The sequence below is a fragment of the Halyomorpha halys genome, unplaced genomic scaffold, assembly GCF_000696795.3.
Source record: "Halyomorpha halys isolate HHAL.00 unplaced genomic scaffold, Hhal_1.1 Scaffold643.1, whole genome shotgun sequence".
Classification (NCBI taxonomy): Eukaryota; Metazoa; Arthropoda; class Insecta; order Hemiptera; family Pentatomidae; genus Halyomorpha; species Halyomorpha halys.
Window position 1 is genome coordinate 187,352 of NW_027112666.1, and position 27,514 is coordinate 214,865.

Consider the following 27,514-nt stretch of genomic DNA (forward strand, 5'->3'; position numbering starts at 1 on the left):
AGCTGGAACTAACTGTGAATCCCGATACACTTCGCATTTACGATGTAATTCTGCCATTACATCCTAGAGCATTGCCTCTTTCGAAGAGGAATGCCTTTGTACTGCTGTACTGTTCTCTTGTTTTCTGAACTAAGGTCGATGTAAATAGTTTAAAGTGCATGATGTGGTAGTTTTTTTTTTCTTCGGGAGAATGACATAAGGAACAGTGTAACGAACCAACGGGAGCTAAAGATAGAAGACATATGCTGAGGCGGCGATAAGGAGGTGGGAGAGAAGGGGAATACAGCAACACACTTCTCTCTCAGTCGTTCTGCTGGTAAGTAGATGACTCTCTAATTTATCTATATCATATCATTGTAATATATATTATAAGATTATCATATTATATGCTATTAAATGCAAAAGTGGTGTAAGTCAAATCTGGAGTTTTGAGATAGTTTAAAGTTCTATAAAGTTTTTACTAAGAAATAACAGCTTTTCATGTTTAAACTGACCACAACCATATCCAATAATTTAAAAATCTTTGAAGTTAGCTCATTATATTAATTAAATAATTATTATTTTATGAGAATAAATTTTGATACCTTGAATGACTACATCACTTTTGCCCTCAACTGCTCTTATGTAGCTGTCAGTGTGTTCTATCAAATGCCAACCTAATGTCATTCGAAGACAGGGTTTCAAGTGTGCATTAATTTACTAATTTTTTGAATATTAATATAAATAATTGTAGATAGGCGTTTTGTTTTATTAACAAATGTCCTTGTCTATTTTTTTTATGTCTATCATTTGCCTATCTATTTTTATTAATTTTTTTAGATGTGTTTTTATATGTTCTTCCTTATTTGTTAAGATTCAGAAGATATCAGATATTCATTATCTTCAAACAATTCTCTGGCAGGTAGTCATTTATATGTTTAACATTACTTTAGTAATTATTGTTTACTTTCTATATCAGTGACAAATTTCTTATTGAGTTTTCCATTTTTAAATCGAGTTTTTTTTAAATTTATTATCTGTTTTATAGACAATTTATTCTAAACTAAGGGTTAGTCTAGTTTTTTAAAAATAAACTTAAATAGTTCAAAAATTAGCCTAAAATTTGATACATTAATCCATGAAATGATTTAAATTAAATAAAACTTATTTTATTAAATATAATACGTATTATTTTATTTATTTACGATGTGTTTTCGATAAAATGTCTTCTATATATGGGGATTTATTAAAATTATTGCTACTAAAAATAAAATAAAATAAAAAATAGTAAACAAATTAAATAAAATAAATTTTTAAAAAAATTTACATCAATTTATTAAGTGTTTTCTAATGATTTATTCATAAAATTGAAAATAAATCTTAGAAATAAATTGCGTAAAATTTAGTTAGTTAAAAGATACATTAATTGGATATTTACTTTTACATTATTTACATCGAATTTTTTAATTCTTGGAATCTCTTTTCAAGATAATTTTTTTAACCATGGAGTTATCTTAATTAATTAAAATAATCATTACCAGAAATACACTATTTAATAGAAAACTTAAAATAATCAAATATTCTATTGGAAAAAATAAATGTAATACATAATAATTAATTGAAATTAAATATTAGGTGGAAATAAAAAAAATAAAAAAAAATAATGGTAATAAATTATTTTTTAGTTTAATAACATCTCATCTAGTATTTATTTTCAATCCATTCTCGAGAAAATATAGTCTATACTTGAAATCAGCCAATTTTATTAAAACAAGTACACTAGAAACATACAAAAATTAAATTCTTAAAATAATTTCTACAGAAAAATAAAGCAAATGTTATGAAAAATGCTATATTGTTATAAATTATTTTAAAATTAAAATAAATGAAGGAAAAATATATATTTTTTTAAAATCTTACAGAGGTAACTTAACTTAAACATATTACTATATTATAGTATACTGTATATATAATATGAAATATTATTTAGATAAAAAAAAAATAATAATTATAGAAACCATTTTGTTTTTTCTTTATATAACGACATTAAGAAAAATTAATGTTTACAAGACTAATGAGATACAGGAACCGAACTGGTCATTGACCAATCGTAATTTATCAGTTTATCTCGGGTTATTTTTTAAATAAAGATTATTGATTTTACATTTTTTATTTAGCATTGTTATTTTATTTACCTTCATCTGCTCTTATATATTAGAACGCTGAGCGCTAAATGGATCCACTCACGTTTTCAGTTCAATAATTTAGGTTTACCTAAAGTCATGTTACTTTTTTTTTCTCATCAAGGTGTCTAACATCTAAGAACATACAAAATCTAATGTTATTTCTTATAGCAACTTTGGAAGCATTTCTATCCTTTCGTTTTTATAAATCTTTATTAAGGTGATTATTAAAAAAAAAAAATTATTGCTTCAACGCGATACATTACCACACCTTAATTCATCTAACATATTGTTTTTTTTTAAAAAAGGACCATTATACATTTTTTAAATATATTGAAGTTATATATCAGTAGGTAGATTCTCCGCAAGCCTGTATCATGTCATTTAGTTGTTAACATAACAATTACTTGTTGTATATATTCTTAATACAGGTTAAATTTCAATAAATAGATTAAAATATAAAATATATTTATATAAATTAGGTAATAATAATAATAATAATAAAGACCTAACGAATCCGAAGGTTCGATGCCGATACCACCAAACCTAATTCTACTAAATGAGTACACAATCCTCCCATCAACGTTTTGGTCTACCCATCGGCCGTTTACCCGTCGGTTCAGTGTTTATTAACATTTTAGGGATCCGCTCGTTACTAAACCCTACATACAACCTTACACGCCCATCTTACAAGCCACAATGCTATAACTTGAATTATATTTATCGGATGGAGTTCCCTTAATCCAGTGTTGTGAAGCCTTCTAAATTATTCCGTTAATTCATCCTCTTTACGTAATTCTTTATTTTCGAAAACCTTATGGCGCTTTTCATCCCTTAGTGTAAGAGGCCACGTCTCGCATTCATAAAGAACATTGGGAAGGATAATTGTTTTGTAAATTCTAATTATTAAGTTTTTCGATAGAAGGTGCGAGCTATAAATTAGTTAAGACTTAAGAAATAGAACAAAAAACGAAAATGGTCTTAGGTTAGCTAAAGCTATTTTTCGCCCATGGTTTTTCTAGTAGTTCATCTGGTCAGGATCAGCCTCAACCATCTGTTTTTCCACTAGCCCATTAAAGGATCAAGTACCCACTTTATAAGTGCTGGATAAAACACCGAAGTGTCTCCAACTCCATAGTCGACCCCAGACTCATAGGACTTACCCACACCTATTGTACTCCTCTAGAATTGGATTAGACTAACTATAAAAATATTTAATTAGGAAAAAAATAATCGTAAGTTTCTCTGATTATAAATATTTTGGAAATTTAACATCTAAGTTTAATTTCGTGTATGTATAATTACTCTTCTTTGACGAAATAACTCTTTTTTATAATTAATTGTATTTACTCCATCACTTGATCAAATTTTCGACTAGTTTTCCCTTTATCAACTTTATTGTTTTTAATTCTGTGTCAAATGTAAAGATGGCCACTGCCTTAGCGAATCTCCAACTTGCATACATTACGAGAGATAAAACCTAAATGTATAAAAATCAGAAAGTATGAAATTATTTTTCAGGAACTTGAATAATTAATCTAATAATTTAGAAAATTTGTAAATGAACAATAGGATTAATTGGATAGATAAGGGTCAAAATGAACTATTCGTACTCATTGAATCCAAGGTGTCCTCTTTCCTCTTTTTTTTAGTATTTCCGGATTATCAAATGGATTTCAAGGCTATAAATCCATTTGGCCATATTCAACCTACAAATGACTTGAAGATTGGCCAATTTTGGAATATTTGAAAATATTTTCATTTTTATCAAAAAAAGTAATTGAAAAATTACTTTTACTTCTTCACTTAGTATCCAAAAAATAAATTAGATAATTGGTTTAAGATTGCTACAGCACAATATATTTGCCGACAACAAAAATTTCTAAATATAGAAAATATACTTGATTTTTTCATACATGAAAATGTTAGAATACAATTATTGAAAAAAAAGAGAGATTGTATACAAATATTTGAGCTCACAGAAAAAAATAAACAAACCTGTAAATGAAAAAATAATTGACTGAGGAAATTTTGGGCGCCAAATTCATATTTTCCCTACTTTACGAAAACTGAGGCTAAAGAACTAGTATCTATTTCAGACTCGTTCATGACTCTGCAGATTCCTCTATTGACTCCTTGTCTCATCCATACAGACTAGGATATATTTTGGCACAACTTAAATTTTATTTTAGATTCTAGTCTTTAAAATATTCATATTAAACCTAATATAAACCTACTTCTCCAGTTAGCATTTCTATTAACTTTAAAAATTACAACACCCGATTGTCTACTGTATAATTTCACGTGATGATAGAGTGCTTTTGCATGTGTAGTTGATTTGAAGCCAAGTTGTGGTATATTCCTGATCTGTTGCATTGAACATTGTACTGACAGGTAAGGTCGAAACTATCTTAAACGTTTGGAGCTGCATTCGAATTGACCAGCCTCCTAGGCAAAAATATGTAATGCAATATCCAAAAACAAAGCCTCGTGATTTCAGTGAATAACTTTTGTCAATTTAGGTATCACAATAATGACTGATAGTAGCACATCTCACTTCAACAGCCTCATAAAATTTTCATATATTTATTTTTTAATTTCTCAACTGGAACAGCCCTTATGAAGGTGTACCAAGTGGGGCAAATAAATAATTGTTAACTATTTTTTGTCTTCTTTTGACCGCACCCGACCATCTCCATAATTTCAATTTTAAAATCCAATATCCAGATTAAAATAAGGAACTTTTGGGCAATTGGTTTGTCATATTTATGGATGGAACTTGATATTCGGTAAATCCCTTTGATGTTTATATGAAACCGCTTTAGTCAATAACGGCCAATCCTTTCACCCATTTGCCAATATCCGGCAACAATAGGAGCAATCATAATCTTATGTTTAACATGTTAAAGTGTGTCGAACGGAAAAAGTTCTGTTAATTTTTATTTTCCGATCCTTTTAAAACAGAAAATAAAACATAAATTATTAAATTAAATTACGTATATGTTACATAAAGTAAATTAACTACAACCTTTTTGTACTATTGGTACTTGAAGGTATACAGTGAAATACTTAGCTGAGGTTTGAAGTGTCCATTCTGTGAGAATTCTGCTAAAATATTTGGAGGTGAGGTGCCTCCGCTTGATGTTTAAACAAAAGAAGAACAAATGATAATTAAAGACGAATGATGATAATAATTGTTAGAAGTCGAAAAATAGTATGGGAGGGGGAGGGGGTACAAGAGATGAGGGGATTTAAGGTAGGGTGATGTTAATAGGTTTTTTTTTTCAAGTCATCCTTCAGGACCTCAATGTCCCATATGTTGCCGATTTGGCCAGAACCAGATACCATTTCTTTCATGATAAACTTCCCAACCACCCAAATCCACTTGTTTCTAACCTGGCTTCACCTTCATTAACTAATAATCCTCCTAGGCGCCTGAAAAGAAGACGGTCTCGAGATCTTCTCGTCTGGAAATGTTATTGGAGTTCTATCAATGAGTAGATCCTCCACATGTTTGTATCATGTCACCTACAACAAATTTACTTGTTGTATATATATGTATACAGTTGTAATAACAACTACAAATAATAACAATACATAAATTATTTTTTAAAAAATAGGGTTTTTGGGGCCCATTGTGTTAAATGGAGGAATATTTCCTTCTTTTAGTATGAAATAACATTTAACGTTGAGAGTCTGTTAAATGGAGAATTATGTCACGCAACAAACCAGCTGAGCTCCACACAATTTTGTCTGCTATCGGTTTAGTTACTGATAGTTCGTTTTTTGTGTTGGACGTTGTCAAAATTCTAATAAAGTAATTAATAAAAACAATAAAATTCTGGAAGCTTTTGGAAGGAAAGCTTTGTAACCTTACAAAATCCGTTAGGAGCTCCTCTGGATTTTACATATAACATGGACTTTAAGTTAAGCTGCTTACAATCCTATAGTTATAATATTTAGCATGTTAAAACTTTTTACTTTTAACAAATCATGAATACTCCTAGTGTTGGTTGAACAATATTTCGTTGGTGCAACAAATAAGGGTCGACTATGATTGATCTTCTGTATGTTGAGGAATAAGCTTTATGTGACATTTAATTTTAAATAATAAAGATAAAAATGTAAAATTTATTATTTTATTTTTATTTTAATTATATCAATCCTTTCTGTCAGTAATAAAAAATACTTTTGTATAGGTCCAGTGCTTTATGAAGATGTTTCTGATGTAGTTATTTTTAGAAAAGCCTTTCAACTATCTAAAAAAAAATTAAAAAATATTATAAATGACCTTTAACCAATTTTTTTTTTACTGTTAAATTTAGAATCATCTAATATAAAAATAATGGTTCATGATTGATCATATAACTGATGTTAATAGGAGCACTGTGAGAGACTGGATTATATTAATTGTTTTAGCCTTCGCTAGTTTTAATTCAATTAGAACTCTTCTTTAACTCAATTAAAGATAGTTTCTATGATTTATCAAATATGTTTTATTTTCACACACATTTATGAATCTCATCAAAATAGTGGGATATAAAAAAAAATAATTTATTTTTCGGTTTTTGGTATGTTGAATTAACCGTGCTCTCAGTTCCATGAATTTTTATGGAATATTTCTATTTAAAAAAATATATATTTTTTATTTAATTAAATTATTTTTACCAACAGAAATATTAACAACATAAAGTGTAGTAATTTAAAATTCAAGATCAGTTGGGTTTCGAAACTGGTTGTCGGCTGTCAAGAATTATTAGTATTATTTATTTTTTTTTTAGTGAATATTACGTAAGTTATTAACAAGTTTTTTTAAAGCCATTTTTTTTCTTCTGTACGAGTTCAAATTTTAACAAACTTATAAATTTTTATTTAATTTTAACGTATAAAGGCATAATCGAAATATGGATCGAAAAATTTAATCATTTTAACCAAATAATGTATCCATACGTATATATGTAACTTTTCAGTTAACCATGGAATATTTTCGATAAAGTGTAGGGAGAGAGGTTTCTGATATTATTAGGTGGTTTTGCCTTAGATGCGTTATGATATCTGCTATTCTCGCGAAACATTACTGCGAATAATTAATTAGATACCTTTATTCATTAATTGTGTTTAGGGAATGACAATGAATAAAATTATCTATTGTCAATAACCATATAATTTATGTCCAAATAACTTAATACACAACAACTTTGTTTAATAAATAGTATAATTATTTTTAAAAAAACAATGTTGGACTCTAATAATCATGTATTTGTTGATCATGTATATATGAACAATAAATCCTCTTTGTGGGGAGTTAATGATATTAATTACATGTAAAGAAAATATTAAAAAAAAATAAAAAATAAAAATAAACTGCATAGCTACTTATGAAGGGTTAGAAATTTATAAGGAAGAACTGTTTCTTGAACAACGGTTATGTCTAGTGAGATGATCAGTTCATGTTTATGTTCTAAGATTTTTTTCTCTAATTAATATTATAACAGAATAAATAATTATCGACCACAGCCGTATTCTAATCTGGTCCCGTGATATAGTTACGTAGCGCCTTACTCACAGAGCTATTCCGCTAACATTAAACAAAAAAACTTATTATTTGGGTACGTTTTTTTTATTTTTATCATTGAATACTGATTCGGATGCTTTCTATACCCTATTTAATTTTTTTTTTTAAGAAAAAAAAACTAAAACAAATACAGTACATAAATATTACAAACCAGGTTTCGATATTAAATAATGAAGAGATATATTTCAAAAGACAAAATCTAGCGGATAGGACTCCTCCGAAGAAGTCGAGGATTGGTTTATGAGGAGGCTGTCGAGAGCGCCACATCTGTAGTTCCAGATGTTCTTGAGTTTTTTCTTTTTTTTTTCATTGGACACTTTATATCTTCTTCGAGGGTTTAGATTTTTTGTCGAGGCATGGTTTTAAAGGGTCTTCCATCTGTCAAGAGATCCAATTTCAACACCCTCGAGTGAAGTTTGAAGGTGAACTGATTCTATAATTATTCTAAAGCATATATATCGTTTATGGCATACTGGTGTATGGCGTAAAAATTACAATAACTTGGAAAATATTATGTCTTTTTAATAATCTGATCTATAATTGGATCACATATTGCAAAGGGAACCAACCGCCAAATTTGGCAAAATATAAATTAGCTCGTTTATAAATCACTTGAGTATTTATATATCAGAGAACATCAATTATAGAGTAAATTTTAAAACAGATACTAGAAATTTGAACCAACAATATTCAGAAATCTTAAGCAAAATTAATTTATGGAAAATATGAGTAAATTTTATATTACTATTTACAACTAATTTTAATATGAATTTCAATAAGAAAAGAAATAAAAATTTAAACCAAAATATTATTTTAAATAAATCAATTATAAGCTTGACCTGAGTGTATGGAAGGTTAAAAATAGTTAGTTGATAAGTGTTAAATTTATTTAAAATTAAAAGTTTTAAAAATTAATGAAATTGTGACAAAATAGGTTACTAGAGATGAGCTTAGGCAAACTAATTAATAATTAATATGATTCTCTATTAATTTATTGTTTCATGGGGTAATTTGACTGTTATTAATTACCTAGGTAGAATAGCCTGCAAAACGTTTTTAAATAATTGGATGTGAGGTAGAAATTTATATTTAAGATATGTTAAATTATTAACAATAATGTTGTTGAAATTGTTACAAATGTATGTATAATAAAAGGTGTTAATTGTTAAATTGTACTTGAGGATGGCCGAAGTGGCCGAAACGTTGGACTGATGATGAAATAATATTGTTGAGACTTAACATGGAGACCAATTAGTTTATTTAAACAATTAATTAGTTCTTTATTATTGTTCATTAAGTGTCCTTATTATGGTTCCTGGTGGGAGTGGATAGCTCATTGGTAAGACACTTTGCTACTCCAACTCTATGGATCCGGGTTCGAATCTGGCTGTGGATGATAATTATTTTCTGTTTCAAAGTAGCCGTGAATCAACCCTGTGAGTTCGGGAGCCCTCCGAGGTCCATCCAGTCCCATTAAGTGGGTTCCTCTTATTGGCTACTGGTGGTCTAGCGTGATTCCGACCTACCTCCTTGCACAATCGTTGGTCTACTAATAGTAATTCAATACAAAGTACCCGCATGCTTGAACTGCGTTTTTCGATTCCCTAGAAGTAGAAAAAAATAAGTTTTTATCAATTTTTTTTTCTAGCACAATTGTAACTAATAAAGCACTGCTATAATTTTATTAAAATTTTGGTTTTAATCGCCTTTTCTGTACTAAAATGTCACGACCTTATTGACTATAGCTTGCCCTCCCTAGTTTTGATTCTCGGTCGCCCTTGATTATAATGAAAATTTTATAGATTTCCCAGAATTTCGATAAAATGCTGGGTGAAAAGCAAATGCAATTACAAATTACAGCCAAATTTAATTGCGATTACTTTGGTTCAACTTGTAATTTGTGACCATTATTACAATTACATTGGTTCATCAAGCAGTTGAAATTACTAATTATAATTTGCACCTACTAATGCAATTACTAATTGTACCCCCTAGGAGAACAAAGCATCATCTATGATAAAATAAATGCCATAAAGTTGATATACTCGTTCCTGTGACAAGTAGAGCAGTGATAAAACATTGCTATATAATTAATTCACCATGTCTATCAGAATGAAACCGACTGCTGTCGGATTGAAGTTCTCTGGAAGTGATAAATCTCTTCTATCACTTCTTATCTCCATCTTGTTCCCAGCCTCAACTGACGATTGTCATACCATGACATACTCTTACAAATTGTATTTATTAATCTTCCTTCATTCCATTAAAGAAAATGGAGTTGAGCTAGCTAAGGTACCTACAGATATAAATTGTTGTGTGAGTATGATATCAAAACTTAAGGAAATGATACCATACTTCAAATGTCTAGATCTCAGTTATTTTTGACAGGTCTAATTCCGAACAGGAAAAGAAAGAATTTAATTTATTTATTTATTTTTTTTTTTTGTATGTTTATTAGGAAGACTTAAAATATATTTATTTATTTAATTAGTAAAGTAACAATTTATCAATCGGTGCCAAAATAACATATACAAATTATAAACATAAAATGATTATTGATTATTCTATATAAACATATCGGGGTTCACCCAGCCTCATTAAATGTGTACCTTTAATTACGGAAAAATCTAACGGTCGAGCATGATTTTGACCAAATCACTTCCTTTCTTAACCGTTGTTCAAGTAACAGTACTTCCCTACAAAGTAATGCACCTGACCCTTCATGCGTTATAGTGATAAAAATTTAATTAATTAATTTTTTTAAATATATATATGTTTATAAGACTTTAAATTATTGGGACCTTGTGGATGCTACAACGGTTTATAAGCTAAAACTGCACAAATCTTAAATTATTTATAGAGATAAAACTAATTATTTGGTGTATTTAATACAACTAAAGTATAAAATACTACTAAAAAAGAATAAAAAAAACTAAAATATAGATAGTTTTAAAATGGCAACTAATAATAATATATTGAAGGTTAAAAAATATAATAATAAAATATAATCAATGAATGAATAAATTAAACACAACTTAAGAAGATACTCAATAGTAATAATAATCTTTATTTATTCTGGGACTAGTCCCTTTAGAATAATATTACAGTCATAGATAAGAGTCCTTAGTACCTTAGAGTATAATAAAAATTAAACTTACAGGACATCGTAAAATAATAAATTGGAGAAAAATAATAAACAATAATGGTTATCATAATATATAAAATAAAAAAAGAAAAGAAAAAGTTTAAAACAAAATCTTTTATCATCTCATAAATCATAATAATATAAATTTAAAAAAACACAGATAAACTAAAAATTATTAACAAAAAGGAACAATTATTGTTTATATTCATATTTACAAGTATAGAAGGTAGACAAATAATGAAAAAATAATAATAAATAAGAAGGAAAAAAATATATACTAAACATAAAAATAAATTCTCTAAGAACTCATAAATCTTAAGGGATATTATAATAACAATCAAAGAAAAGAAATAAATGATTCTATGAACATTCATAGATATCTGCAAATTATATACAGATATTGTAAACATCTAATAATTTGTATGTTACATTCTATTTATCTTTGTTAGGTGATCAATTATGGTACAAAAATAGTAAAAGAAAACTATGTATTGTTAACCAACGTTTCGCCCGTTAAAATTATTATTAAAAATAAATATTTTTATTATTAATGAAGTTAATAAATTGCTTGAAGCACGTAAGTAGTATGAGCTTGCCTAAAAATAAGAATGCAATATAGGTAACTAGAGGACTAGTGGATATTTCTAACTAATTTATTTTTATATTAGTTAGATTTATTAGAATATAATGATATCGAAGTCACTAATTTACATGCGGTTGTTCAAAATTGCAGCTAACTACAAAATTTTCTTAAATAAAAAAATTAATGTGTCTTTGAATAATTTGATTGGTTTCATGTGGCATAGTAACGCTAAGTTCTTTTATTTCGTTAAGCCTTGAATTATTACTGATTTTTTTTTTAAACCTTCCACTGGACTACATATACTCCACTTTTAGAAAATTGGTTTGTTTTGTAAATGTAAGTTTATTTCTATTTTGTAAGTCCAATTTCTATGGAGTTGAACCATAGTTCAAATGAACTTTTCTATTGCTTTATTTCACTTGTTTTAGTTTTGGGCATCATTTACGGTAAACCCTCGTATAAACAGTTTTGAATAAGAATTTATCAGTATACATATTTTCCACAAAACTATTGTTGCAATTATGATCTATCTAAGGTTATCTAAAATGTTATCAGAGGCGGTTTTTCCTATAGGGATTTATTTTTGTTATTATTTTGATAAAATATCCTAGAATATAGTATATTATATTTGTAATGCAATTAACGAAAATGTAATTATTTGCTACTTTTTTGGAACAAGCAGTAGTGCAAAGTGGTCCATACACCATTGAATTGTTGGCCCACAGGTACCCTTGGATCAGTATTATAGTAAGTTTATTACTGGAGCCAGAAAGAAAAAAAGGGCCGTTAATTCACCCCGATTTTTTATTACTTTAATGAAAACTATTTATAATTACTCGTCGACATCGATGAGTCTGCCATGTACAGGTAGAGATAATGAAAAATGGCGGCTGTTTCAAAACGTTAAAAAAAAATTTTTCACTGGGAGCTCTATATCTTTAAAACTAGAATCACAAGCCGTACGTATGTCTGCCAGCACTCAAAATAAAGGAAATTTAACTAACTATAAAGTAGTTTATGACACGTATCTTCGTAAGGGTTAGTATTTTTTATGATATTTGCATATGAATTTAATTTTGGCACATGAAAATTTGTCCGAACAACTATAAATCAATCTATTTTAGGAAATGTCATGAAAACTCCTACGAAGATAAACTTCATAAACTACTTTATAGTCCGTTAAACTAGCTTTAATTTGATTGCTAATAGACATCTATACGTGGAAAGGTTTTTGAGATATAGATTTCTCAAAATAAATCCACTATCTACTGATCTTTCAATACATTCTGCACATTTTAATGAAGTTTTAATTTAGTTTTAATTTTAGTACAAATATTATTGTAAACATTGAGGAAAATCATAATTCTGTAGAATACATTATCCTGTCAGTTTACTATCTTACACATTAGACATATACATTTTAACATGTTAAGGATTATCAGAGTGCCCATATAGACTCGAATTAACACGGGAAGACTGGGTTATGATGGACAGGATCTTGACGAATATGGGATTTACTAAGATGTCTTTTCATTTAATAGGGCTTTTCTTTACATCCAGCGTTAGCGTTCTTTAACATGTTGTTACAGAAATAGAAAGTACTCCACGCATTTTTCAAATAAGAAAAAATGTTTTAGATAAAAATTTTAACAAAATGACCAGGAGCTTGGTGCAGGTTGTTCATGGAATGCACATCCCAGCCTACCTTCACCCATCCCGAGGACTCTAGGGAAATGAATCCAGAGATTAATCAGTGTTTCGCCAAGTTGATTAGAGCGTGAAAAAGCCGAAACAGAAAAATACTCCTTTGTGAAAATTATAAAAACAAAAGGGACAGGTCCATGACTATAATGTTTTGGAAATTTATATTTTCATCTTCATATCGTAACCTTGATTCTGATAACGAAAAACATTATTTTTTTGTATACAGACGTTTTATTTTCAATGCTAAAAAAGTTGGTTTCTTACATTTTTGCACAGGAAAGGCCTTTTACAAAATCTTGAATTTAGAAAGATCAAATAGAAGGAATTAACGAATTCGGACTAAGCAAAGAAAAATAAAATCACTTTCATATAGTTTTTATTACTATTTTCTAATTTCCAATAAATGAGCCTTTTGGAGCAAAAGTGATGTAAGTCATTCTAGTCTCGTCAAAATTTATTATTATTTATTAAAATTATTGATTACCATTTAAATTGCGACCATTTAACTGTTGGCTATACTTGCAACTTTTTTTCAACAAGTGTTGAATAATTCAAAACTCCAGGTTTGTCTTTAACCACTTTAGCATTGGACAGCTCAAAAGGTCTGAAGATGTGCTCTGCCTTTCTGTGTGAATGACCCTTGCGCCTTTTCCAAGAAATTCATTTACCACATATGCGCCTAATACATTCAAAATGGTATATTCGTAGCTCATTGATTGTAGAGGAGTAGAGCTGATGGAGCGATATGGCGGCCACGTGGAGAATATAAAGTGAGCCGTTGTATCAAATCTAAATCTAAACCAACGGGCTCTATTTAGAGTTGAAGAGTTTGGAGTTTGTGTTTAGAGTTGATAACAGCGAGTGTGGTCAACATCTGGCTTAATGGCCACTTCAATGATTTGTTTAGCCATTTCATCTTCCAGCTGCTACCTTCTTAATTCTTCTTAAGTTATTTTTAATTTATAGTTGTCGGAGGAAATACTACTATAAAACTCCATTGAAGCAGTGCCATGCCAATTATCAACAATTTACTTTATTCTGTTTCTATTTACTTCACATTTTAAAATTTATTGGAACATACATTTCTAATATTTTGACTTGGGTAGCCCAGGGCTCGGGTGAGCTCATTACTGATAGGGCTGCACCTTATCCATCCGGTAGGCCCAGTCCTTCTGGTCTCAGTTTGCGTCTGCATTTTCTTCTTTCTTTGGCTCGCGATGCCGGGTGGTGGAGCTCTTCCCAACGTTGAGTCCGTCGAGCCTACCACCTCCTTCTCTGGCGAAGGGATAGTTCTCACCGATCCTTTCGCGAAGCCTCTCCGATACCATCCCCTACTACTTCACTTCGTATTTAACGAAATCCTCCTTGAGGATGAGGTCAAGGGGCTTAAACAGGTATGAGTCTGTAACTGTCCACTCACAGACTTATTAATCATCATCTCAAAGCGACAGTAATTATCAAGCTGAAATTATTGATGTTGGTTCCACTAACGGTTTACTTACAATGAGGCTAGGACTTGGATCACTGTTAGGTAATTTAATTCTTGATAGGCAAATAAATTCTCTATAAAACAAAATAATCATGTAACGTGGACCAATGTTAGAAAAAATGGAAACTCGTTTCATCTTTTACTTTAATGTAAAAATAACAGATACACTGTAGCAGTGAGCCGTGGGTTCTGGAGCCCTCCTGAGGTCCATCCAGCCTTAATAATTGGGTAAAAAGCAGGCGGTCGAGCGTGATTCTGACCAAATCACCTCCTTGCACAACCATTGGTCTGGTAACATTCTTAAAAAGTACTGAACCCTTGATCCTTTACGGGTTGTAGTGGTAAAGATTTTAATTATTTTTTTTTTAAAAGATTAAATAACTCACTCTTATTGGTCGCTGTATCTTAAAAACGATAATATCTATTTAGTTAAGATTATTAATGGAGGTTCTCCTTGCTGTTGATGTATTGGGTTTCCCAAATGCGGACTCTTGAATGAGATAGAAAAAAAATATCAAAATCTTGGAACGGGCAGCTCTAATAGTTTCCTCCAGTGTTAACGATATTTCGATGCTACCGATAAAGATTTTTATGGGTCCTTACCAAATAATCCTTAAGTTAGATATGTTAAAGGATCTAGATCTTTTTATCAATTTTTGTTGTTTTGCAATTCATATGGAATAGGTACTGACGAAATGACAAGGAAGTCGATTAACCAGTCTTCATTTTTGATTCTAGTTCATTTTATGGATAAGTCAAACCATGCTTATGACAAATATGATTCAACTTTGTCAATTGCCATCGGCTATATTGCGTAATTATTAATTTCACTTTGGTAACTATACCATATATGAGTGATTATCAGATTATGGGGAAGTTTGATGATAGAATTTGGAACCTGGAGGAAAATTTTCAAAAGCACGATAATGTCAAGGCACTTGAGATCCATTTATAGAAAATGCTTCATTAGTGTTTAATATATGTATTCCAATACTTTGTTACTGTCTATAACAATTTAAAAAAATGTTTACAACTTTCAGGGAAGATTACAATGAGAGTAGGAATCGTAACAGTGTTGATATACCTGGCTGCGACCAAAGACCAGGTCCTGTCCCTTCCCGAGCCTAGGAGAAGTGCAGTGACGTAAGTCTATTGTGGATTAACTTTAAGGAGTTGCTGAATATTGACCCTTCATTCTGCAACAGGCACGAGGACATCCGTGACGCGATAATCTCTTTGGTGCACCTCCTCCAGGCCACGACGCAGAAGCTGGAGCGGCACGAGCTTCGAGAGCGGCAGCTAGGAGACCAGCTGAAGAAGGCACTTGGAGGACTTGACTCCAGGGAGAGGTCTCAGGACTCGGCCATCGCCGCTGTCAATGCTGGCCTGGCCAGGGTCGAGGAGAAGCTGACCAAGATCCAAGGGGAGCTCGACCAGAAGGTAAGCTTTCTGAAATAAGCACTAAATTGAGGATGGCTGAACCCCGTTTATGTTATATTTAATTACTTTAAAGTTTAAACATTTATATATTTTTCAAAACCACTTCAATCAATCTGTTTTTGAAGATGCGTTGATCCGGATTATGAAGACAACTAACTAAACCAATGTTCAATCTTTAAAGTAATTTAAATAGAAAATAAGCAAGACTGTGTATTTAAAAAAAAAATGACGTTTCGGAATTACATCTTATAGGAAGCCCTCTCAGATTTTTGTTTAGAATACCACAGGAAAATATCCAATCCATTTTGTGTTTTTTTACATTTTTTGAAGAATACTTTACTAGTCATTAATTTTAAAAACAAGCTTTAATATTTCAGAATGAACGAGAGAAAGGCTCTTACGTCATCGACACAGTTCCCCTGCAGTCATGGATGTCCAATGTCGAAGGCATGCTCAATAAGCAGGCACCGTCCACCGACCCCGTTGTGAGCAAAGACCAATTAGAAAAAATGGAGTCAACCGTCAACGACAAAATAGATATACTCTCTTCAATCGTAGGAAGGATAGAAACTCAGTTGTTAGATTCCTTAACCCAACTACAATCGGCTGTTAGCAATGATGGACTATACAGTAAACTTGAATCTCAGCTTGGAGTGCAAGAGAAGTGGCATAATACTGTTGTAGGCAAGCTAGATCATTTAGAATCTACTAGCGAAGTATTGCTTTCCAGTAGTAACAAAGAAACAGACAACTACACGAAAGAGGAATTGGCCAAAATAAAGAATGGCATTGAGTACTTGGGTTCAGACAAACTGATGAACATCGATGCGAAATTACAAGAGATCATGAGGTCGACCAACCAATTACAAAATGTTTACAAGACGACACAAGATCTGAAGGACTCATTCAAGGAATACTTCAGTCAAGCTAAAAACTCTCAAGATGAACTCTCGTCCGATGTGAAATCATTGACTAAGGCCGAGCAAGTACTGATCCAAACTGCTGATAACGTACTTGACACTAGGAAGAGGGTAGAATATGGCGTACAAGAAATACTGTTAGGAATTGGAGAGCTTGTCAAAACTGAGACTAAAGAACTCAACAGCACCGTCAACAACAGGTTCAACGACATTTCTGAGACTATCCTCGAGAACCAAAACGGTGGAGTTTTCAATCTGAGTTCCAAGATTGACCACGAGATCAGTCAAGTTTGGAGGCAAATCGGTATCATGTACCAACAGCTGACCAACTCCGCCAACGCTCTGTCCAAACTGCAGCTGCAGACAGAGCAATATCTCAATGGAAGCCTCAACACGATGGACAGTATGGACGGTCGGGTAGTGGAGATCACGGGAAGGGTTTCGGACGTTAAGGAGAACCTAAACTATCTGATGGGCAGGCTGCTCCTCGTCACTCAGGAGTTCAACCAAACCAAAGGGGACCTGGCCACAGCATTCGAGAACCTGAGGAATACGTTCAAATCGGTCCGTCAAGACGTCAAGGATCTTGGATCTGGCCCGATCCCTATCGAAGACGAAGACAACAAACTCTAATAACTCCCCTAAATTCTTTATTTTCAATTCTGAAAAGGAGAATGCAGTCGCTAAGCTTTCAGGGCTCAAGCCTTCGCTACGAGGCCAGCTGTCAGCTGCACAAAGTAAGAATTAACGGTTTTGTATTTATTTATTTATCTTCATTTCAGTTATTTTTCATTTCAATGAGCCATAAATGTAAACTATGTAATAATCTCAATCAATGTTTCACTTTGAGATCCGATCGTTCGGTCTCAAATGGTTGTCATTTAAGCCAAATATATTTTCCAAGTTTCTCTTTTTATTTATTATTAATTTTTATTCCAGTTTCATATATTTTAGTATACTAATTTGTAACTCTTACATCTTCCTAGAATCTTTTGCTTTTCTTGTCATCACATTCACAAATTAAAGAGAATTGTATAGATTATACTATATCATTCTTTACAACTTTATAATTGTATAACGTGAACAATATTCTAAATTCTTAGCAAGACTTCATTATTTTTTTAGTGAACAAATCCATTACTATCCTTCTGGCTGAAGATCTATCAGTTCTTTATAATTCTCATAATATATATATATATATATACTCCACTATAATCCTTAAAAAAACATTTCATTGATCCTCTAGTTAAAAATTAAGAGTAAACAAGGGTATAATAATGAGGAACATAATGATAAAGTGAGAGTTATTTATTAGTAATAAAGAATAATACAGTGACTATAAGATACGATGCTCATTGACCAGGCACTCCTGGAACCGGTGGCATTCCTTCAGGTACTCCTGGGACCGGAGGTATCTGGCGGAGTACCCTGTGGAGTTCAGTCAAGCGTCCTACTCCTGATCCTGCCCCCGCTCCTGCTCCTCCTCCCACTCCGAAGCCGATTTTTCCTTCACCTCCTGCCCCTGCTCCTGCTCCTTGAGAAGTTGCCTCTCTCATCACCGCCTGTCCAGAAAATTGCATTAGTATAATTTTCTAAATCTATCTATTAAATAAAGTTTTCATCCCAAGAAGCCTTATTTGGATATTAAAAGGAACTAGCGTCTACAGTGTCCAATATTGTATCTGTTGAGAGAAATTGGGTAAACAAGAATATTTGCACTGTGGATTAGATAGTATTCTCTCTTTGAAGGAGCTTCGTATAGTACAAGAGTTCAAGAGGAGAAGGCAGTTATTTCACCCCAATTTTTGAATACTTTAATGAAAACTAGGTATAATTACTAGTCAAAATTGATGAGTCTACCAAGTATAGATAGGGGGATAAAATATGGCGGCTTTTTCAAAACGATAAAAAAAATTAATTTTTCATTCAGAGCTCTATATCTTAAAACGTAGCAACAACACAAGAAAACCTAAGAGAACATCATTTAAAGAAGGATAAATTTGCTAAAATATGAGCTTTAATAGAGTTATTTAAGTTAAATAGTTCCCGAGATATAGCTTTTTAAAATTAAAACTTCATTAAAATGTGCAGAATGTATTGAAAGATCAGTAGATAGTGGATTTATTTTGAAAAATCTATATTTTAAAAACCATTTGCCATACAAAAGTCTATTAGCACTCAAATTAAAGCTAGTTTGATGAGCTATAAACTAGTTCATGACGTTTTTTTTCATAGGAGTAGTAGTTTCCATGAAATTTGCTAAACTAAATTGATTTATAGTTGTTCGGACAAATTTTCATTTGCCAAATTTATATTCACATGTGGATATCATAAAAACTACTACCCCTACGAAGATAAGTGTCATAAACTACTTCATAGTAAGTTAAATTCCCTTTATTTTGAGTGCTGGCAGACATATGTGCGTCTTATAAAATGATTTCATAGGTTTGCGAAGGAATTTATGAAAATTTGTATTTTTCAATTATAAAATTTATCTGTATTATACTAGATACGTCTTTGTGAAAAGTCTTTATAATTCCATTATTGCGTAATATTCCTTTATCGACGTTTCGGGGCTCTTCCCTCGTCTTTAGGTCTGAAAAATTCACCATCATATAAAATATACATAGCATATTACTTCTTTTTTTTTAATATATGATTACATAAACAACAGGGTAGATTTAAATAGATTTTAATTTGAGAAGATGGGCGGAGGGGGGGGGGGGGCAGCAAAGATACAGAAATAAACAATATTTATATTATTTTTATAAAAGCAATATGCAGTGTATATGTTATAGGATGTTGAAATTCTCAGATGGTTCATCCTGAATATGGGAGAAGAGCCCCGAAACGACCAAGTGTCTCAATTATAAAAAATCTGGCAGTTGTAGTTGTTTCCACCTTAGCCAGAATGTCTACTTAATAAATTCAAGTTAAGCCACTTTTCAAAAATATGAAAATTAAAAATGACAACTTACACACAGAGCAACGAGCAGAAGAACCAGGTAAGCCTTCATGTTTGCGAATATACAATGGAAATGTAACGTGAGTGATGATTGCGTGTTTGTTTATATGTATATATAGCGAGTGACATCCTGTGTCCTCCAGGAATTGGTTTGATAAGGATCATCCACTGTCCACTTTTATTATTAAAAATACGATCTTATCCAAGGACTCCATTATTCGGTTATTATATAAAATTATACTCTGTCATCAAGTTAATTATTTCAGTCTAAAATTCTTTAAAACGACTTTTTCTCAGAGAACTAAAAGTGTATCTCCGGAGAATTTTTTTTTAAATATTTATTTATTGCTATTTACAACTGTACATTATAATACATTTACTAAATCTGATCTTAGTTAAATTGGAGTGTAGAGAAACTATCCATTGGTAGCACTCTAATGATATTTTACATTAGCTGGTCTCGTGGCAATTTTCTTTTCAGGCGCCTCGGAGGATTATCAGGAATGGAAGAGGATGCAAGATTAGAAACTAGGGGGTTTGAGTGGTTAGGGAGTTTATAATGGAAGGAGTGATATCCGGAGAAATTAAAAATAATTTTTAAAATTCATTAAATGCTTATAGTCCATGAGCCCGGGAGAGAGAAAAATAAATTTATCTTTCTTATGACTCGAGAAAAACGTAAAACATTCCTTCAGTTTTAATTCGAAGCTCCTAGAACACTAAAAAAAAACTTCATAGTACCCTATTTAAAGTAAATAAAATTTTCTAAAATATAAGCTAGAATGGAGTTCTTTACGTGTTCTATAGTTCTCCAGATACAATTTTTCAAAATGAATTTTTTTTAAATCAACAAAAAAGTTATATTTTGTGAGTGGCATGGAAACGGTGTTCTTAGTAGTACAAGAGCCGGGAAGAAAAAAAGGCAGTTATCTCACCCCAGTTTTTTATTACTTTAATGAAAACTACGTATAGTTACAAGTCAAAACTGATGGGTTTGCGAAGTATAGTTTGGGAGAATAAAAAATGGCGGTTGTTTCAATACCTTAAAAAATATTACTTTTTCGGAGCTATATATCTTAAAAACTACCAACAATACTAGAAAATCTAAGAGAACATTATTTAAAGAAGATTAAATTTGCTGAAATATGAGCCATAATAGAGCTATTTACGTCCTATAGTTCTGGAGATATAGCCTTTCAAAAAGCAATATTTCATAAAAATGTACTGAAATATAAGTAGTTAGTGAATTTATATTGAATAATCTATATCTCAAAAACCATTTGACGTACAGATGTCTATTAGCATTCAAATTAAAGCTAGTTTAATGGACTATTAAGTAGTTTAATACGTTTATCGTCGTAGGAGTAGTAGTTTTCATAATATTTGCTAAAATAAATTGATTTATAGTTGTTCGGACAAATTTTGGTGTGCCAAATTTAAATTCATATGCAAATATAAAAACTACTACCCCTACGAAGATACGTATCAAACTACTTTATAATTAGTTATATTTCCTTTATTTTGAGTGTTGGCAGACATGTGTCCGTCTTATGGGTCTAGAAATATATTTTTACAAAAATAAAACGTTTTACCCAAACAACTATAAATTAACATTTTGTGAATTTATATTGTCTAATATCATAAAAACTACTACTACAAAGATAAACGTTACAAACTATTGTACAGTAAATTTAACTAGCTTTAATTTGAGTGCTGGCAGACATCTGTACGTCCTATGGTTTCTGAAATAAAGTTTTTCATAAATCAAACTTTGTCCGAACAACTATAAATCAATTTATTTTAGCAAATATGATAAAACCTTCTATTTCTAGAAGGTAAAGGTCATAAAGTACTTTATAGTACATTAAACTAGCTTTAATTTGAGTGCTAATAGACATCTGTACGTCACATATTTCCTGAGACATAGATTTCTCTAAATAAATTAACTAATTACTAATCTTTCAGTATATTTTTAAGAAATGTTGCTTTTTAAAAAGCTATATCTCGAGAACTATTGGACGTAAATAGCTCTATTAGGGCTAATATTTTAGAAAATTTACTCTTCTTTAAATAATGTTCTTGTAGATTTTCTAGTGTTGTAGGTAGTTTTTAAGATACAGAGCTCCGAATGAAAAATTAAGGTTTTGAAACAGCCGCCATTTTTATTCCTCCTACCTATACTTGGTAGACTCATCAGTTTTGACTAGTAATTATACATAGTTTTCATTAAAGTAATAAAAAATTGGGGTGAGATAACTTGACATTTTTTTCTTCCCGGCTCTTGTACTATATTGTGTGTCAGTCTGGCTGCTTAGTCGCCCGAATTTTCATTGAATTTAACACAAAATATATATTCCTGAAGGAAGCCTATGCAGAAAAATGTGAAATGTTTAAAACAAAATTTTATTTATATAAAAAATATCCTTTGAAATTTCCTAGTAAAAAAGAAACAATGGACAATCTCCATTATAAAAATTACTAATTGAATTATTGATGAAAGAACAAAATTGTATTATTTCAGTACATGAGGGTTATTTTCTGTTGAAAAATAATTCAATTTTTCGTATATATACAACAGGTACAATAAATGTCCTTGAAAGATAGATATTGAACTCTTTCATGGGACATCCTTAGTTGATTTTGTCTCAAAAAAACTAAAATATTCATAAAAATAAAATAAAAGTTTCACACATTTTTTATTTAAATTTCAACCTCTTTAAAGCTAAAACACATTTTATAAATTAGAGCAAACTTTCAATTGTTCCCGAGATAGTTTAAAAAAAAAATGTTTCTTCGAAAAATGGGAAATCGTTCATCAATATAAACTGCATTATAAGTTTCTTAGATACTTAAAGTTTTTCAAAAAATATATACTTTTTTAATAAAAGATAAACCAACATTTTGTGAATCTACTTTCGGTAGGTATCATAAAAACTACTACTCATATGAAGATAATAATTATCACTGATGGACTTTTTATGTTTTAATATATTTAATTATATACATGTTTTTGTTTCTTAGGAACATTTCGTAATATTAAAAAAAAAAAAAAAAAAATTAAACCAATTTTATTTAGTATATTGTTAATATTTCACCCTTTTTGTATAAATTAATTGCAAATACGTACTTTAATGCATATTTCTTAAGTTAAAAAAATTAACAATTTCATTTAATTATGTGATCCTCTACTTTTCTGTGATTTCAATGGCTTCCTTCAACTTACAGTCACATTTAAGTTGTACCAACATTTTCTTCTCCACTCCTGTATCTTTTATTTAAAGTCTTATAAATGGCTAAATACGTTGTAGAGGTCGTGAATGTTGTGGGGAAAAAAATTCAACAGGTCAACATCAATTGTTTTTGCAAAATGTAAAAATCATGAAACACAAAGATAAGTGGGTGAAAATTCTAAAAAAAAAAAAAAAAAAAAAATTGCTTATCAATTTGTGCCAGAATTTGAGAAAAACAAATAGTCTACAACTTCCTATCGTTTATTTATTTTTTTTGTAAAATTAAACTAAAGGCTGATTAGTTAAAAAGGCAAGTTTGACAACAGAGGCAAAAATAACTTTCTAGTAATTGTCGATTTTAGATAACAAATATTTTGAAAATAATAGATATGAAATAAAAAATTTGAACAATCCTAGAGTTTATACATTGTTTTTGTTACACTATTTTCCAGGTATGTTATAAACTGAAAAAAATGACTGCCTCTCTTTTCTGCCCATATAAGAGAAGGAGGTTTTCTACTTTCAAAATACCAATAAGTGCTGCTAAAACTTGCCACACTAATCAGCCAATAGTTCACCATCGAAGACTTCTATTATTTGAATAAAAGAAAAAAATTGCCACATTGACAGGACATAGAACATCATAAAACAAAGCACTGAATTATCAAATACTACTATCTTTAGAATTTATATTTTTCTTTCCTATTATAAAATTCTAATTGTCTATTTATTAACTACTTACTTTGGTACCTTTCTTGTGATTTATTGAATCTTTTAGTTTTCTCCTTAGTGTTTAATTGTATATTGTTATTTTATACAACATAAAAGTTCAAATGAAATCTCTCAAAAACTAGATTATGTTAATCTGCTATGCAGCCATAACAAATTCCAGTCAAATACTACCCACTTCCATATTCTCTACAATCCCATTTTAGGCATTCATTGAATGAGTTAATTATCTCAAACTGTTTAACCACTCACTTCCCATCAGCCTGTGTTGAACTTTTATTAATCCCTCACCTTCATAAACAAAGAGCATATACATTATAATATAATTCAGGGGAAATGGAAATGATGCAGATCTGTTCCAAAAAAAAAAAAAAAATAATAATAATTCAAAGGAGTAAATAAAATTAAAACAATGATCCTTTAATGTTTATTCAAATTTGTAATATATTAAATGAATAAAAATATCAAAAGTAACTTGAGCTGAGCATGGCTTGTTTTATTCAGCAAACCGAACCTGATATCGACACCCTGTCTTTTAACAATATTCCCTTGGCATTTTAACTTTATAAGTGTCCAATAAGAACACAACAATCGGACTGGCCTTGTACATGGATCAGTTACTTTTATTTATTTTTTCTCTCAGATAACAATACAAATAGCCAATAGTTAAAACATTATATCACAGGAATGGACTAAGATCTGAATAAGCATAAGGAAGGAATTCTCACTTTTTCTTTTTCAAAATTGTACACTTGAGAAATGTTTCGCAAATAGTTAATCTCATGAAACGATAGCTATCATTAAGAGAATCGATTGAAAGGTATTGAAAAAAGACTTTGGTACAAAACATGTTAAACAAATGTTATTATCATTAGCTCAATTAAACGTGAAAATCAGGGGTGGATCACTATGAACCTTTCTTAGAACTAAAGTTCGTATTAGTTTATCTTCAATGCTTGCAATTTCGAGAGTAATTCTATTTAAAGGCTAATTTAAGATGATAAACCAATGCAGAACTGAAAAATCAGTAAGAAAAGTTAAAGGAAATATCTATAAACACTGCGGATCAAAAATTTAGGGTCACCATTATGTTGTGTAATGACTATACCAAAATAATATTTTAAAATTTGTAATATATTATATATTAAAACATAGTAATTGAAATTTGTTATGAATTGAAGTTTTTGGCATCATTGTTTTTTTAAAGTTAATTTCATTAGTTGTGGAAAAAATCTTTAAGAAATTTATTTTTACACATAAGCCAACACTAATTAACAAGCACTTAAGTATTGCAAAATGTCATTTTGCCATCTACCAGGTTACATAAGCTATTAGATTTTTTCCTCCAATCTGTTATGTATAGTCAATATTCATTCAGGTCATCATTTTTTTTTTTTAACATCTTGAAAATGTTTAAAAAAAGTTAATAAAATTGTTCATTGATTATTAGGAGTTAAAATACAACTTGAAAGTTTAAGAATTTGGGGTAATTTTAAATAGAGTAAATAAAAATGTGGTTTTGGTCCGTTTTGAGTGTATTTTAGTTTCCTTTAATTTATTCCAAAATGTATGAATTTATGTCAAAGCACTTAAGTGGTCCTAAAGTTTTATCCAGCACTGTAAGCAATATTTGAAGTGTATATATGATACTTTTCTGCGCATAAATTTGATAAAATATTTAAAATATACTTAGCCTCTTTATTTACTTTTTTTTGTAGGTTCAATTTGACTTATTTATTTTAAAAAATTACATATCATTTTTAAATATGAATAAACTAATTTGAACCAATAGTTAAATTAGATAAAACTAATATAAAGGCCATATATTAATGTTTTATACTCGTGTATTCATAGTGACCCAGATCTAATAATTTTCTTTTATTATTCTACCTCTATTGCTTTCAAAATTGTGAAATACGGAAAAGAAATTAATAACAATTAACAGAACGACAAACATTAAAAGACTATTTATATTATTATATTCATCTACTTTTCTAAAAAATTAAAATATTTCTTAAAAATGGAATGTCAAAACATTTTTGAGCTTTAAGAAGATAGAGCACTTGAACTGCTATCTATCAAAATAAGCGTGTATGTATGTGTGTTTCTTGATTTTAGTAATATCCAGTGATACAACATGTATTATCTACATATAATAGTCGACATTTAACAACAAAATGAAATATATACATAAATAAAAGGTAAATACAACACATAAACATCATTAAATGATTTTAGAATCAAAATGTTAGAAAAAAAAAATTCGAGAAACAAAAATGTACGGGGCTTGAAAATTTGTTAACAATTTATTCTGATATGTTAAATAACAATATAATCCAAGGTAGCAAAATGTAAGTTTTTCAAAATTTGTACGTCAGTGAATAAAGCAACCATAACTAGATGCTAAAAGTTAAACTATAAAAGACCATGCTGAATTAATTACATAAATGATTTGTTATCTGTTGTCGTAAAATAAAAACTATCAACAATATTATTAATACATATGATACATATACAAACGCATAATTGTATATAATTTAGTTTAGTGTAATTAGTTTGTTATTGTTAGCAAATTGACTGAACTCAACTACCTTATCAAGGTCATTCTTAACATCATAACGTTACCATACATGCAAATACAACAAAACAAACCCCATATAACAAAAAGTCTCCATACAACTCAGTTTTGTGCTTGACTAACATTATTATTAATTTTTTTTTCCATAAATGTACATAGATACTATGAACAATAAAATAAAAGTTCACAAGAAAAATAATCTTATTATTTACATAAAAAATTTACAACACTTTACAATTCAATATTGAATAGGATTTGACATTTTATAATTATCGAACTAATCAATCGTCAAACAATATACGGCCAATAATGGACTGTATGAAGTAAATATGTGATATATTAAGAAAGTGATGCAAAAGAGTTCTAACGTTGACTCCAACATAAATTGATTCTTACTTCATCAACCTTAATTTAGGCCAATGGAATATCATATTGTTAGTAGACTTTTATTTATTATTTATTTTTTACATTTGTTTCTCCATTATAGGAACAAATAACTTAAATCAACAACTTGTATTAATCAAGATAGAACCAGGTTGCAACCTCTCTTTTCGCTCCTTACTCCAGCTACTACAAAAGCAGATATATTTTGGTTTAAAAATGGATTCAAAAGCCGAAAAACAATATAAGCTTAAATAAATTCAATGATTCAACCGAAATGATATATCTACTTGACCATAAGTGAACGTGAACATGAACCATAATACAATCACACATTGTCGCACGCATACAAACATACGTGCCTTTGTAGGCACTATTATACAATACAATACATTGGTAAAAAGCTAGTCCCCAGAGCTGAGGTACCTCGGTAGTACTGTACTATACATTCATAGTCTTTTATAAGAGTCTAATAATGGCTATATTACATACTATATATAATTATATCTTTATTTCACAACAAAAAATTACAAAAACAAAAATATCTTGTTCAATAAAATAATAATATACTGCAATGATTAGATAATAAAAAAAAACTGCCATCTAAATTGAA

General features: G+C 29.9%; 1 protein-coding gene and 1 long non-coding RNA gene across 2 annotated transcripts; one reads left to right on the top strand and one right to left on the bottom strand.

Moving 5' to 3' along the window:
- Nucleotides 1-234: 234 nt before the first annotated feature.
- On the top strand, nucleotides 235-17,934 carry LOC106684989 (CAP-Gly domain-containing linker protein 1). The gene is made up of 4 exons (XM_014427412.2): nucleotides 235-316; nucleotides 15,699-15,801; nucleotides 15,864-16,098; nucleotides 16,476-17,934. The coding sequence occupies exons 2-4, from the start codon at nucleotides 15,710-15,712 to the stop codon at nucleotides 17,649-17,651; spliced, it is 1,503 nt and encodes a 500-aa protein (XP_014282898.1). The 5' UTR covers nucleotides 235-316; nucleotides 15,699-15,709; the 3' UTR covers nucleotides 17,652-17,934.
- A 374-nt stretch (nucleotides 17,935-18,308) lies between these two features.
- Nucleotides 18,309-20,184, bottom strand: LOC136796527 (uncharacterized). Its single transcript, XR_010844255.1, has 2 exons — nucleotides 19,997-20,184; nucleotides 18,309-18,580 (listed from the first exon to the last, which is right to left on the bottom strand). It is a non-coding gene; the product is annotated as an uncharacterized lncRNA (long non-coding RNA).
- Between the last annotated feature and the right edge of the window lie 7,330 nt (nucleotides 20,185-27,514).

What these genes read in the sequence shown, in the direction of transcription:
- LOC106684989 (XM_014427412.2), top strand. Translation starts at nt 15,710, where the DNA reads ATGAGAGTAGGAATCGTAACAGTGTTGATATACCTGGCTGCGACCAAA. An exon ending in CCTAGGAGAAGTGCAGTGAC is followed by an intron (nt 15,802 to 15,863) that starts GTAAGTCTATTG and finishes ATTCTGCAACAG; the next exon opens with GCACGAGGACATCCGTGACG. An exon ending in AAGGGGAGCTCGACCAGAAG is followed by an intron (nt 16,099 to 16,475) that starts GTAAGCTTTCTG and finishes TTAATATTTCAG; the next exon opens with AATGAACGAGAGAAAGGCTC.